Here is a 13,344-nt window from a genome sequence, read left to right as displayed (position 1 = left end):
CAAAAATTATAAATCAAGGTTGGGTGTGGTGGCTCACACCTGTAATCTCAGCACTTTGGGAGGCCGATGCAGGCAGATCACTTGAGATCAGGAATTTCAGACCAGCCTGGCAAACATAGTGAGACCCCATTTCTATTAAAAATACAAAAATTGGCTGGGAATGGTACAAAAATAATCCCAGTTGCTCAAGAGGCTAAGGCAGGAGAACTGCTTGAACTCAGGAGCCAGAGGCTGCAGTGAGCTGAGATCATGCCACGGCATTCCAGCCTGGGCAACAGAGCAAGATTCCATCTCAGGAAAAAAAAAAAAAAATTATAAATCAGGTTCTGCTTTAGGTGAAAACAGATGACATTAAGCTCAAGCAACTTCTTATAACTCATAATTCTAGATATAGTGAAGCAAAGACAGAAATAGGAACCATCAATAGCTCTGCCACTGACTACCTCTGCAATCTTGAATAAATCAAGTATGACCAAAGCCATAAATTTCTAGGATCAGAAACTCTGCACTATGGCTGAGTCCCATCAGTTTTCCCTGACACCCAGTATTAGATAATCATTTACAGCCACAGCTGCCATGCACCTGTATGCAAAACTCTCACATTATGATAATGTTGGAATTGGCTTTATATGAAAGCTACAATTACAGCCTATCATCTCCTCCTTTCTATATAAATCTACAAAGATCTACAAAGTCATAAACCAAAACTGGTCATTCAACCTTGCCTAACAGGGGTTCTTTTCTCATGCTTTTAAACAAAGAGCAGCACTTGAAATTCTGGGAATTCTTATCAGTAAGTAAGGATCAGGAATGCTCCATCGATGGTACTATAAACCTCTAGCATAACAATAAGGTGACAAAGAATTTTCTAAAATCAGGCCCAAAGAGCAGGAAAGCAGCACTTAGCTCAGGATGAGTACAAGAACCAAAAATAGGCTGAGTTGTGATTTAGGTCAGAAACAGGGTCAAAGTTGTCTCTTTCAGAGATGAGGATTAGATATAACAAGTAATTGGCTGGGCGTGGTGGCTCATACCATAATCCCAGAACTTTGGGAGGCCAAGAGGGGTAGATCACTTGAGGTCAGGAGTTGGAGACCAGCCTGGCCAAAATGGTGAAATCCCATCTCTACTAAAAATATAAAAGTTAGCCAGGCATGGTGGTGGGCACCTGTAATCCCAGCTACTTAGGAGGCTAAAGCAGGAGAATCACTTGAACCCGGGAGCTCCAGCCTGGGCAACAGAATGAGACTCTATCTCCCCCAACCCCTCGCCCTAAAAAAAACTGCTGCCAGCTCTTAGCGCTGTCCGGTGCAAAGTTCTTTGGCGACGGAAATGTTCTATGTCTGTGCTGCCCAGTGTAGTAAACATCAGCCACATGTGGCTGTTGAGAACTTGCAATGTGGCTAGCATGACTGAGGAAAGGAATTTTAAATTGTGTTTAATTTTAATCTAAATGTAAACTGCCAAATATAGCTAGTAACTACCAAACTGAACACTGTAGTTCTAGATTCCCTAAGCCAGGGACTTTCAACTAGAGGCAATTCCCCCCACCCTTCGGGGGACAATTGCCTCCATCTGGAGACATTTCTTATTGTCACAACTGGGGGTAGGGAGTGCGACTATCATCTACTGAGTGGAGGTCTGGGACACTGCTAAGCATGCTGCCATACACAGGTCAGCCCCCACAACAGAGAATTATCTGACCCAAAATATCAATAGTGCTGATGCTGAGAAACTGCTCCAAGTTTGCACAAGGATGGAATTAAAGTAAATGCAAAGCAAATGCAGTCCACCTTGTCTAAACATAATACTCAGGAAGAATGAGATTTTTTAACCAACAGAAAAATGTCTGGGCTATTCTACAGGTTTCAAGTAGCAGGTTTTGGCCTGGCATGGTGGCTCATGCTTGTAATCCCAGGAGTTTGGGAGCAGCCTGGGCAATACAGTGAGACCTTGTCCCTACAAAAAAAAATAAAAAATTTAATTAGCTGGGGGTGGGGGTGAGTACCTGTAGTCCCAGCACTCAGGAGGCCGAGACTCTAGAATCACCTGAGCCCTGGAGACGGAGGTTGCAGTGAGCCGAGACTGCACCATGGCTCTCCAGCCTGGGTGACAGATTGAGATCCTGTCTCAAAAACAGTAATTTAACAGGGTTTTACTGAGAGGTGTGTTTAATAACTTATTAAGATCTTCAGCATTATAGTGATTACTTCCTGTGGCATTTTCCTTCCTCGAATATTAACATAAGTAAACACTGTAAGACTTTGCTACAGGGCCTTGTTCCTTATGCCTTGGACATACAGTGTGGGGCTTGGGCAAAGCCCCTACTCCTCTCCCAGTTTGAATTCCCTGCCTCCTCAATTAACCTATCTGATTTATTGGGACATCAGTAATCTCGGATGTAAGCAAACTGATACTGTTGTGAAAGAAAAGCAAATCATGACAAGAAAATGGCTCTGTGATCACAGGTCTGCACATTTACCAATCACCTACAGAAAAAGCAAGGGACAGAATTATATTTGGACCAAAGGAAAGGTACTGAGAGATTCTACTAAATGGTGATGGCATACTACATTTTGTTTAATTTTTGTGTTTTTTTCACATACTGCATTTTAAAGTGAGAGATATTATTTGAAATTTTAAAGGGTATCAAATAATGTGGTTTCTGTAATCAGTATAAATTATGCAAGGATCAGTTTAAATGGGATCATTCCGAACTGCTCAAATATCTCCCGAATTAATATTAACAATGTAGAATTTAACGCAGCATAGTCTATTCCTCAAAGAAACAGGAATAATGAACACAACTAAATGTTTCACTTTGATTCAAACTATTTTTCAGCACACAAAGTCCTCAACACTCATAGCAATGCTTTTTCCTTCCTGCCCATTTAGCACCAACAGAAATTGTTCATTCCATCTAAGGCCCTCTATTACTTCACGGAATATAAACATTTAAGTCCCAGTCATAGTTCTGAAAAACTTACATTCAGAATTTTCACACTGACCTAAGGCAGAAACTTCCAGCCCACATGTTCCGAATTCCTAAAAGATCACTGCAATTTTTGCGAAGACGCCAGTATTAGACACACTGGAATTTCAGTCCCTCTTGAGATCTTCACTGACAGAGTTTAAGATCTTTTATCATCAATTAATACTTACAGCAACCACCTTAATCTACTGATCAAATGCCAGAAAAGTCATATTTAAAGCAGGATTCTGACCCACTCTGCACATTTTCCTATAAAGGCTAACTATCCCTGGAGGAAAGATCACCCTAAGTGCTTTAGAATTCCAATCACAACCACATGAAGCCCATCCATCTTCGTATGAAATTGAAAACACTTTGCATCATTTTGTATTCAACTGCTGGTGTTGTAAACATGATCTACACCAGGATTTCTCAGCCTCAACACTGCTGACGTTTTGGGCCAGAGAATTCTCCAGCGTGGGGAGGTGTCCTGTGCAATGTAAGGTGTTTAGAGTCGTCCCTGGCCTCCACCTACTAGGTTACCAGCAGCACCTTCCTGCCCCCATTGTGACAATCAAAAATATGTCCAACGACAGCCAAATGTCCCCTGGGGAAATAAATTGCCCCCTGCTTTAAGAACCACTCATTTGGACAAGACTTTACTTCCAGCCAGAAAAACACAAAACATTCACCCCAGAGATGGCACAAGAAAACCCTATTTTTCTTGTCTTCCACCCCAATTTACGCTAAGCAACCGAGTAGGCTATACCAATGAGAACATGAAGACATCTGGCCCAACTTTTACAATTATTGCCTTCAACTCTCCAGTGACAAGTGAACAAATCTACAGCAGCTGTTGCCTTGAAAAAAGACAAAATGATATTATTCCTACCAGCTCAAAATTAAAATGTAGCAGTCTTAAAACACTAGCATTGCTCCTGAAAGCCACATGCATGAAAAACCGAGTTTGCATTCGACTGGACAAGCAGACTCCCAACGTGAAAAAGAAGGGCTTTGAGGGAGGGCAGAATGTCAGGTACTGAAAGCAAGAACCCGTGAAGAAACCCAAGCACCGATTCCCATTTACAAGCCTACAGCCGGGACAACCAGAAGCCGTTTCCCATGGTAGAGCAGTCACACAGGTACATCACGCTGCTGTTCCCCCCAAGAAGCAACCAGAGGAAGGCGCTGTTACCAGTGGATTTCGGGTTAAGTTGGGGATCCCTCCTCGCCACTGGAAAATGGGGAGCCAAGAAGTTGTGGAGCAGCTGCGATGCCCGAAACTCAATTCGCAATTTACGCAATACCCACCCCTTTCTGGACCTCGGAAGTTCTCGCCAGGTGTTCGCACGCTCAGCATCGGAATCACCTGCGTGGGGCAGAGTGGTGGGGGGCGGTGGCGGTTAAACCCGCAGATCCCGGTCCCGCCCCCAGAGGTCATGACCCCGGGACTGAACATCCACATTTTAAAAAAGGCCCCAGGTGATTCCCACGCAGGCTGAAGTTGGAAGAACACTAATTTAGCAATTTGCATTCCTAACTCGGAGACCAAGGAAAACCTACAGGTTTGCAGTTGGCTCCGAAAAAACTGCGGCTTCCTTCCGGGAGCACCTGGGGCCGCTCCGCGTCCTCCGAAAGGGCCAGCCGCGCTCAGGCCGGCCCCTCGCGGAACCTTAGCAGGGCCCAAGGTCAGCCCCACGATCCCAGTCCTGGGCTCCCGGCCCCTCGCGGCCCCCAGGGAACCCGGCCAGCCTCTTCGGCCCACGGGGACCCGACAAACACCTGGCCCCACGACGCGCCCGAGCCCCAGTCGCCCTCCCAGCCAGGCCTCCTCAGGCGGGGCCCGTTAGCCCGTGTCCCCCTGCCCAGGTCACAATGGCAGCTAAAGACTGGGAAACAGTCGCCTCAGAGGCGGGGGCCAGTGGCCGCAGTGCCGTCCCCTTCGCCCCCTCTCAGTACGGACCTTCTCCAGGGACGCGTCCATGGCTGAGGCGGCCGGTGGCCTGGCGGTCCCGGGCGCTACTTCCTCCTCCCACGCCCCGCCGCTGTTTCCACGCTGGCAGCACTGACGTCCCCCGCGCCCGCGGCCGGCGGCGCGGAAAGGAGGAGGAGGAGCCCGGCGACGCCGCGGGCTGGGCAACCTGCGGGTTGCGAGGCGGTGAGGCGGTGCCCCGTGGCGGTGGGCGGAACCCTCTGGGCTTCCGTACCTGGCCGTCACGCCGGCCCTCCCTAACGTGCGCAGGTGAAGGGGGAGGATACACAGTAAATTGTTCACCAAACTCACACTTTTCAGCAGCCTGTCGCAATCATCAAGGTATAAGTATAATAATCACAAATTACTATTCATGAAGTGAAAGGCTGGAAAAACTAGTGACGCACCTGCACTTGCAGACCCAGGCTTCCAAGTCTCCCGCCTCCCCCCATGTCGGCAATCCTCGGGAATGGAACAGGCTATTCGCTAAGTAGGGGGCGAGCTAGCCAGCACCCTTGCGCATGCGCAGGACCCACAGCATTCTTGGCGCCCAGGGACTTGGGGGTTTGGGGTTTGGGGGCTTCTCGGTGACCGCTGTTCAGAGAAAGTGCTGATCTGAGCTGGAGTGTTTGTCTCAGACCTTGCCGCCGAATTCTAGACGGAAAAGATTGTTGAGACGACTGGTCCAGCCTCCTCCTTCATGTCACAATTATGATTTGTCAGGTAATGGGTAATAATAATGGTGATAATATTAATACATCAGCTGCTGCTCTTCCATTTTCCTATTTCAACAGCCCTTGGAGATCATTATTATCCCCATTTCACGGTGCCGATCTACATAGGATTCAGACCCAAGCCCCATGATTCCACATACTGCTTCCACTCCTACTTTACTTTAAATTTTTTTAAAAGTTAATTTTTAATTATTTTTTTTAATCTTGTTACCGATGAACTGAAAGGACAAAAAATAACAATTTCATTTTAATAGAGAAGGTGTGTGTGTCTCACTATGTTGCCCAGGCTGGCTTCAAACTCCTGGTCTCAGGCGATCCTCCCGTCTCAGCCTCCCAAAGTGCTGGGATTACAGGGGTAATCTAGTACGCCTGGCCACTCCTGCTATTTTACTGCATTTTGTTTCTAACGAATGGGGAGGGCGTACATTCTCTTGGTAGATTCCTCAGACCTTAATGAAGGAAACTATAATAGACTACCATGGTTGCAATCAATGGAACACTTCACCTCTACAGTGACGCTACAACCACAAGTCTGACTCCTTTTCTCTCCTGTTTTATACTCTTCCTCCCGAAATCTGTGTAACAGGGTCACATTTTCAGCGCAGTAACTCCATGTTTTGAGTTATCTCTCTAAATTGTATTCAGTCAATTGCCTGGTTGTGTTAATAAAATTATTTCCTATCAAAACCTTTTGTGGTGATTTAAAGTGTACTGTGGGAATTATTCTGACTCTCTAAAGCGCTTTGCAAACAGAAGGAATGATAGATTTATATCTAAAACTGAAGATTGAATGTACCCCTGCTTGAGTAAAACAAGTCACTTTTCCAACGTGTTATGAAATTTTTCAAACACGTAGAAAAGTTGAAACAATTGTACAGTGAACAACTGTGTACCCACTGCCTATATTCTACAATTAATTTTCCCTATATTTGCTTTATCATATATGCATCCATATATCCATCCATTGATATATGTGTTAGTACATTTCACCTCTGAGCACCTCATCATTGAAACTAGTAAATTTTAAAGTGACCTCCAAGTTTCTCTGGATTGCATTACAAAGTATAATAGATTCCACAAAACAAATACTAGAGAGAGAAAAGTTAAATTTACTGTTTGAAAAGTAGACTTTGAACACCCAACATGAAAAAGTAGAAATAACTGGATTATTTATTATATTTATCTAAACATTTATTGACTACCATCTAGGACAGTTATGCTGGCAATAGTATGTAAAAGAATAAGAGGCTGGTTGTGGTGACACACGCCTGTAATCCCAGCACTTTGGGAGGCTGAGGCGTAATGGGTAATAATAATAATATTAATATATCAGCTGTTGCTCTTCCATTTTCTTGAATTCTTTTTTTTTTTTTTTTTTTTTTCAGAATACCTCACTGGAGAACACATTTTCTTGAATTCTTGACCATCACTTGAGGTCAGGAGTTTAAGACCAGCCTGGCCAACAAAGTGAACTCGTCTCTATTAAAAATACAAAAATTAGCCAGGCATGGTGGCGTGTGCCTGTAATCCCAGCTACTCAGGAGGCTGAGGCAGCAGAATCACTTGAACCTGGCAGGAAGAGGTTGCAGTGAACTGAGGTTTTGCTACCGCACTCCAGCCTGGGTGACAAGAGCGAGACCCTATCTCCAAAAAAATAAAAATAAAGACAATGTCTCTGCCCTAAAAGAAAACACTGTCTTGGGCAGAGGTTTTTACTCTGGGGTGCAGATGGAGGTCTGTGAAACTCCTGAAACTACTCAAAATTTTCTGTGGGAATGAGTGCATTTTTCTGGAGAAAACATCCATCGTTTTCATTGTATACTCAAGTCTGTGACTCCCCCCATCCCCAGAAAACAACAAAAAAAAAACATTGAAACCATTTGGCTTCTGGATATACAGATAGGAAAGCTGATAAGTTATTATGCAACATTCTAAGGACTAGTGAAGACCAATAAGCAGAATATGATTTGGAGCATAAAGCCATCAACTGTGGGGAAGTTTAATCTCTGCTGACCTATGGCTTTATGTGCTGCTAACAGACCTTTCTCTCTCTTTTTTTTTTCTTCTTCTTTTTTTTTATCTTTTTTTTTATTTTTTTTCTCTCTCTTTTTGCTTTCAGATGAGTCTCACTCTGTCGTCCAGGCTGAAGTATAGCAGCGCAATCTCCCCTCACTATAACCTCCACCTCCAGGGTTCAATTGATTCTCCTGCCTCAGCCTCCCCGAGTAGCTGCAACTACAGGCGTGCACCATCACACCTGGCTAATTTTTGTATTTTTAGTAGAGATGGGGTTTTACCATGTTGGCCAGGATGGTCTCAAACTCCTGACCTCAAGTGACCCTTCTGCCTCTGCCTCCCAAACTGCTGGGATTACAGGCATGGCCACCATGCCTGGCCTCAAGCACTTCTAAATCCGTTAGGGACACCTCCCAAACACAATCCCCAGTTCTTCCCAAGAAAGAATAACTATTTTCGACTTTTTTTGGGGGGGTGGGGACAGAGTTTTGCTCTTGTTCCCCAGGCTGGAGTGCAATGGCCTAATCTCAGCTCAGCACAACCTCCACCTCCCAGGTTCAAGTGATTGTCCTGCCTCTACAGGCATGCGCCACCATGCCTGGCTAATTTGTTTGTATTTTTAGTAGAGATGGGGGTTCTCAATGTTGTTCAGGCTGGTCTCAAACTCCCGACCTCAAGTGATTCCCCAGCTTTGGCCTCCCAAAGTGCTGGGATTACAGGCATGAGCAACCGTGCCTGGCCTCTACTTTCTTTTACAGTAATCATTCCTTTTATTTTCTTTGTAGTTTTATCAGCCAAACGTGCATCCCCGAGTGCTATAGCTTAGTTTTATCTTTTAAAAAAAAAAAATTATCTCTTTTAATCTTTGCAATTGATTGCTTGAAGACTCCAGATTATTACTCCAGAATTTCTTTTAGTCTGGATGTTGCTCAGTTCTCTGTATTTCCTGCAAACTGATAGTTGGATGTAGGCTTAAGCCAATTCAGGTATGAAGTTTTGGGGGCATATTCAGAGATAATGTTGTGTTCTTCATCAAGAGGCACAGAAACTAATCTTTAACTTCGTTCATTCTGATTTCAGTGACAAGAGTTGTGAATTCCCTTATACTATAGACTTTTTTTTTTTTTTTTGAAACAGTCTTCCTCTGTTTCCCAGGCTGGAGTGCCAGTGGCATGATCATGGCTCACTGCAGCCTCAACCTCCCAGGCTCAATTGATTTTCCCACCTCAGCCTCCCAAGTAGCTGGGACTACAGGTGCACACCACGACACCTAGCTAAGTCATAGACATTTTTTTGTAATACCTGAGGAAAGTTTTCAAGATATGATTTCGTATCATCCTACTTTCATTTTTATTTTTCATTCATTTCTATTTTTATTTTGACATATTTTCAGACTTGTAAAGATGCAAGAATACAAAGAATTTTCTTAAACTCTTCACTAAGATTCCCCAAATGTTAACATTATATTTTTCCATACTTGTTGTAGTGTTCTCTCTCTCTCTTCCCCACACATTTTTTTTTTTTAAGACCGAGTCTCACTCTGTCACCAGGCTGGAGTGCTGTGGTGTAATCTCGGTTTACTGTTACCTTCGCCTCCTGGGTTCAAGCAATTCCCCTCCTCAGCCCCCTGAGTAGCTGGGACTACAGGCACCCGCCACCACACCCAGCTAATTTTTGTATTTTTAGTAGAGACGGTGTTTTACCATGTCAGCCAGGATAGTCTCAATCTCTTGACCTCATGATCTGCCCGCCTCAACCTCCCAAAGTGCTGGGATTACAAGCATGAGCCACCACGCCCGGCCACATTTTTTATATCATTTTATAGTCGGTTGCAGACATGATGCTCTTTTATCCCTAAATAATGTATATTTCCAAAAAGACAGGACATTTTCCTTCACAAGGCAGAACAGTACAATAAAGAAATGTGAAAATTAACGTTGATACAATACTATTTTCTTTTCCTTTTTTTTTTTTTAAATAGAGATGAGGGTCTCAGTATGTTGCGTAGGCTGATCTCAAACTCCTGGGCTCAAGTGATCCTCCCACCTCAGCCTCCCAAAGTGCTGAGAGTACAGTGTCAGCCACTGCCTGGCCAGATACAATACTGTTTTCTAATCTATTCAGATTTTGACAATTGTCCCAATGAAGTCCTTTATAGCAAAAGAAATTCTGAAACAGTATGTTCTGGAAAGGTTCCTCAGTCTTTGTGTTTTGGAACAGATTTGAGGAGTCCAAGCCGGGTCTGAGATAGAGTCTCACTCCATCACCCAGGTTGGAGTGCAGTGGCGCAATCTTGACTCACTGCAACCTCTGTCTCCCTGGTTCAAGCGATTCTTGTGCCTCAGTCTCCCAAGTAGCTGCGATTACAGGCACATGCCACCACATCCAGCTAATTTTGTACTTTATTTATTTATTTATTTATTGAGACAAAGTTTCACTCTTGTCCTCCAGGCTGGAGTGCAATGGCGTAATCTTGGCTCACTGCAACCTCCGCCTCCCGGGTTCATGCAATTCTCCTGCCTCAGCCTCCCAAGTAGCTGGTATTACAGGCAGGAGCCACGCTCAGCTAAATTTTTGTGTTTTTAGTAGAGATGGGGTTTCACCATGTTGGCCAGGCTGGTCTTGAACTCCTAACCTGAAGTGATCCACACACCTCGGCCTCCCAAAGTGCTAGGATTACAGGTGTGAGCCACCACGCCCAGCCTTACTTTTTTTTGAGATGGATTTTCACTCTGTCACCCAGGCTGGAGTACAGTGGTGCAATCATAACTCACTGAAGCCTCTACCTCCTGGATTCAAGTGATTCTCCTGCCTCAGCCTCCTGAGTGAGTAGTTGGGATTTCAGGCGGCCCACGCCACTATCCCGGCTAATTTTTTACTTTTAGTAGAAACAGGGTTTCACTATGTTGGACAGGCTGATCTTGAACTCCTGACCTCAAGTGATCTGCCCACCTTAGCCTCCCAAAGTGCTGAGATTACAGGTGTGAGGCACCGCACCTGGCCTGAAGGTACAAAAATTGGGTTATGTGTAGGCCAGCTTTTTCCTTGTTCATAGTACAGTCCATGGGTTAGAGCTCAGATTGTAGCTACAAGTATAAATGGACTCTTTTTTTTTTTTAAATGGAGTCTCATTCTGTCACCAGGCTGGAGTGCAGTGGCGCAATCTGGGCTCACTGCAACCTCCACCTCCCAGGTTCAAGTGATTCTCCTGCCTTAGCCTTCCGAGTAGCTGGGACTACAGGCGCGCACCACCATGCCCAGCTAATTTTTGTATTTTTTAGTAGAGACAGGGTTTCACGACATTGGCCAGGATGGTCTCAATCTGTTGACCTCGTGATCTGCCCACCTCAGCCTCCCAAAGTGCTGGGATTACAGGGGTGAGCCACCCACCCGGCCTGGACTCTTATTTTTTAAGCTGTTTAAGTGAAAGCTCCTTGGGCAAGTTACTTAACCTCTTCATATATTAGTTTCCTCATCTGCAAAATTCTGGTTATACTTGCCTTTTAGTGTTTGTTAAACATTCTCATGATTCTTACATCAAAAAACAAGCTAATAAAAACTCATCTCTATCCACATGCCCTCTGGTCACACCTAATGGTCTGTTTTCTCATCACACACATACCACCAACTCATCTCCATCCACCTTCAGCTTTGTTCCATCCACCCACACGAGTCTCACTAAAACCATCTCAGTCCACACCTTGTCTCAGCAGCCCTAGAACCAGATGATCACTTTCTTTTTGAAACTGACTTTCCATGCTCCCCACAATATCAAATCCTTCGGATTGTCACCTTCCCTTTCCGCCTGTTCCTTCTCAATGTCTTTTGCAGTTTCTTCCTCCTCCACCCAATGTTTAATTGTTGGATTTCCTCAGCACTCAGCTGGCAAGACTTTTTTTTTTAAAGACAGACTCTTGTTCTGCTGCCCAGGCTGGAATGCAATGGCACAATCTCCTTGCCTCCCTGCAACCGGTGCCTCCTAGGTTCAGGGGATTCCCCTGCCTCAGACTCCCGAGTAGCTGGGATTACAGGCACGTGCCATCCTACCTGGCTAATTTTTGTATTTTTAGTAGAGATGGGGTTTCACCAAATTGGCCAGGTTGGTCTTGAACTTCTGACCTTAGGTGATCCACCTGCCTCAGCCTCCCAAAGTGCCGGGATTACAGGTGTGAGCCACCATGCCTGGCCTGGAAAGCCCTTTTGATTTCTTCTACACACTTTGATCCTCCATTATTTCAGTTAACACCTATATCAAACTGAGAGTACTTCATCAATGGGTTGTGAAATCAACCATTGGGTCATAAGCATCAATTTAAAAAAAAAATGGAAATAGAATGCAAAACATCAGAGCACATCACATGGATTAAGGATAATTAGGCAGTAACTGAAATGTCCATCAACAGACAGGTAAACAAACTGTGGCCTATCCCTACCATGGAATGGAATACCATACTGCAATAAAAGAGTCAATTACTGATCCATGGCACACCACAGATTAGGAGTTGGCAGACTTTTTCTGTGAAGGGCCCGGTTGTAAATACTTCAGGCTTTGCAAGCCATAGCTTAGGTTCTTGCAATCTCGGTCCCAACTATTTGATTCTGTAGCATGAAAACAGCCATAGACAGTACGTAAACAAATGAGTGTTTCTGTGTTCCAGTAAAGCTTTAATTACAGACACTGGATTCTGGGTTTCATTTAATTTACCTGTGTCACATAATACTCTTCTTTGACTTTTTTTCAATCACTTAAAAATATAAAGTTATGCTGAGCTCCTGGGCCTTTGTATAATCAGGTACTGGGCCACATTTGGCCCACAGGCCCTAGTTTGCTGATCCCTGTCATAGATGAATCTTATAAACATTATGCTGAGTGAAAGAAGCCAGATACATGGCCCAGATCCTGTAATCCCAACACTTTGGGAGGCCGAGATGGGACGTTCACTTGAGCCCAGGAATTTGAGGCCAGCCGAGGCAACATAGAGAGACCCAGTCTATACCAAAAAAAAATTAGTTGGCAGTGGAGGACTGCTCAAGCCTGGGAGGTTGAGGCTGTAGTGAGCTGTGATTGCACCCCTGCACTCCAGGCTGGGTGACAGAGCAAGACTCTGTCTCCGAGGAAATTTTAAAAAAAGCTAGATACAAGTAAATACATATATTGTATGTAGACTGTAGATATGCTCTATAGTTTAATTTATATGGAATTCTAGAAAATGCAAGCTATAATGACAGAAAGCCTGGGGCTGGGGTGGAGAGGGAATTGACTGCCAAGGGGTACTGGGGAATTTTTAAAGGTGACAGAAGAGCTCTGTATTTTAATCATGGTGGTGGTTATGCAGGTATATACATTTGTCAAAACCTGTTGAACTGTACGTGTAATATAGGTGAATTTTATTAAATTATATTATGTAAAACATACTTCAACAAAGTTGATTTATATATATCAGAGCATTGGTTGGTTATTTACTACTGGGTAAAATATTTTTTTTTTTTGAGATGGGAGTCTCACTGTTGCCCAGTCTGGAGTGCAGTAGCGAGATACGGAATCTTACTGCAACCTCCACCTCCCAGGTTCAAACGTTCTTGCGCCTCAGCCTCCCGAGTAGATGAGACTATGGGTATGAGCCACCATGCCCAACTAATTTTTCTATTTT

The 13,344-nt window shown here is 44.4% G+C and overlaps 1 protein-coding gene across 3 annotated transcripts in view; it reads right to left on the bottom strand.

The window, feature by feature from the left end:
- Positions 1-5,369, bottom strand: part of PDXDC1 (pyridoxal dependent decarboxylase domain containing 1) — a 63,096-nt gene extending 57,727 nt beyond the window's left edge. The window contains exon 1 of one of the 3 annotated variants that reach the window (XM_012477433.1): positions 5,351-5,369. Coding sequence is in view for 1 of the 3 variants with exons in the window: in XM_012477431.2 (XP_012332854.1) it covers positions 4,935-4,955 (21 nt within the window). In the remaining 2 variants the exon portion in view is untranslated. Of the gene's footprint in view, positions 1-4,282; positions 4,341-4,934; positions 5,127-5,350 lie in introns of those variants that run through there. The other 2 variants (XM_012477431.2, XM_012477432.1) reach the window with 2 other exon arrangements.
- Positions 5,370-13,344: the final 7,975 nt, after the last annotated feature.

This window comes from Aotus nancymaae, unplaced genomic scaffold, assembly GCF_030222135.1.
Source record: "Aotus nancymaae isolate 86718 unplaced genomic scaffold, 86718_ANA_hifiasm-v0.15.2.pri h1tg000049l, whole genome shotgun sequence".
Taxonomy (NCBI): domain Eukaryota; kingdom Metazoa; phylum Chordata; class Mammalia; order Primates; family Aotidae; genus Aotus; species Aotus nancymaae.
The sequence above is the reverse complement of the archived record's forward strand: the minus strand, read 5'-3'. Positions and strand labels throughout refer to the sequence as shown.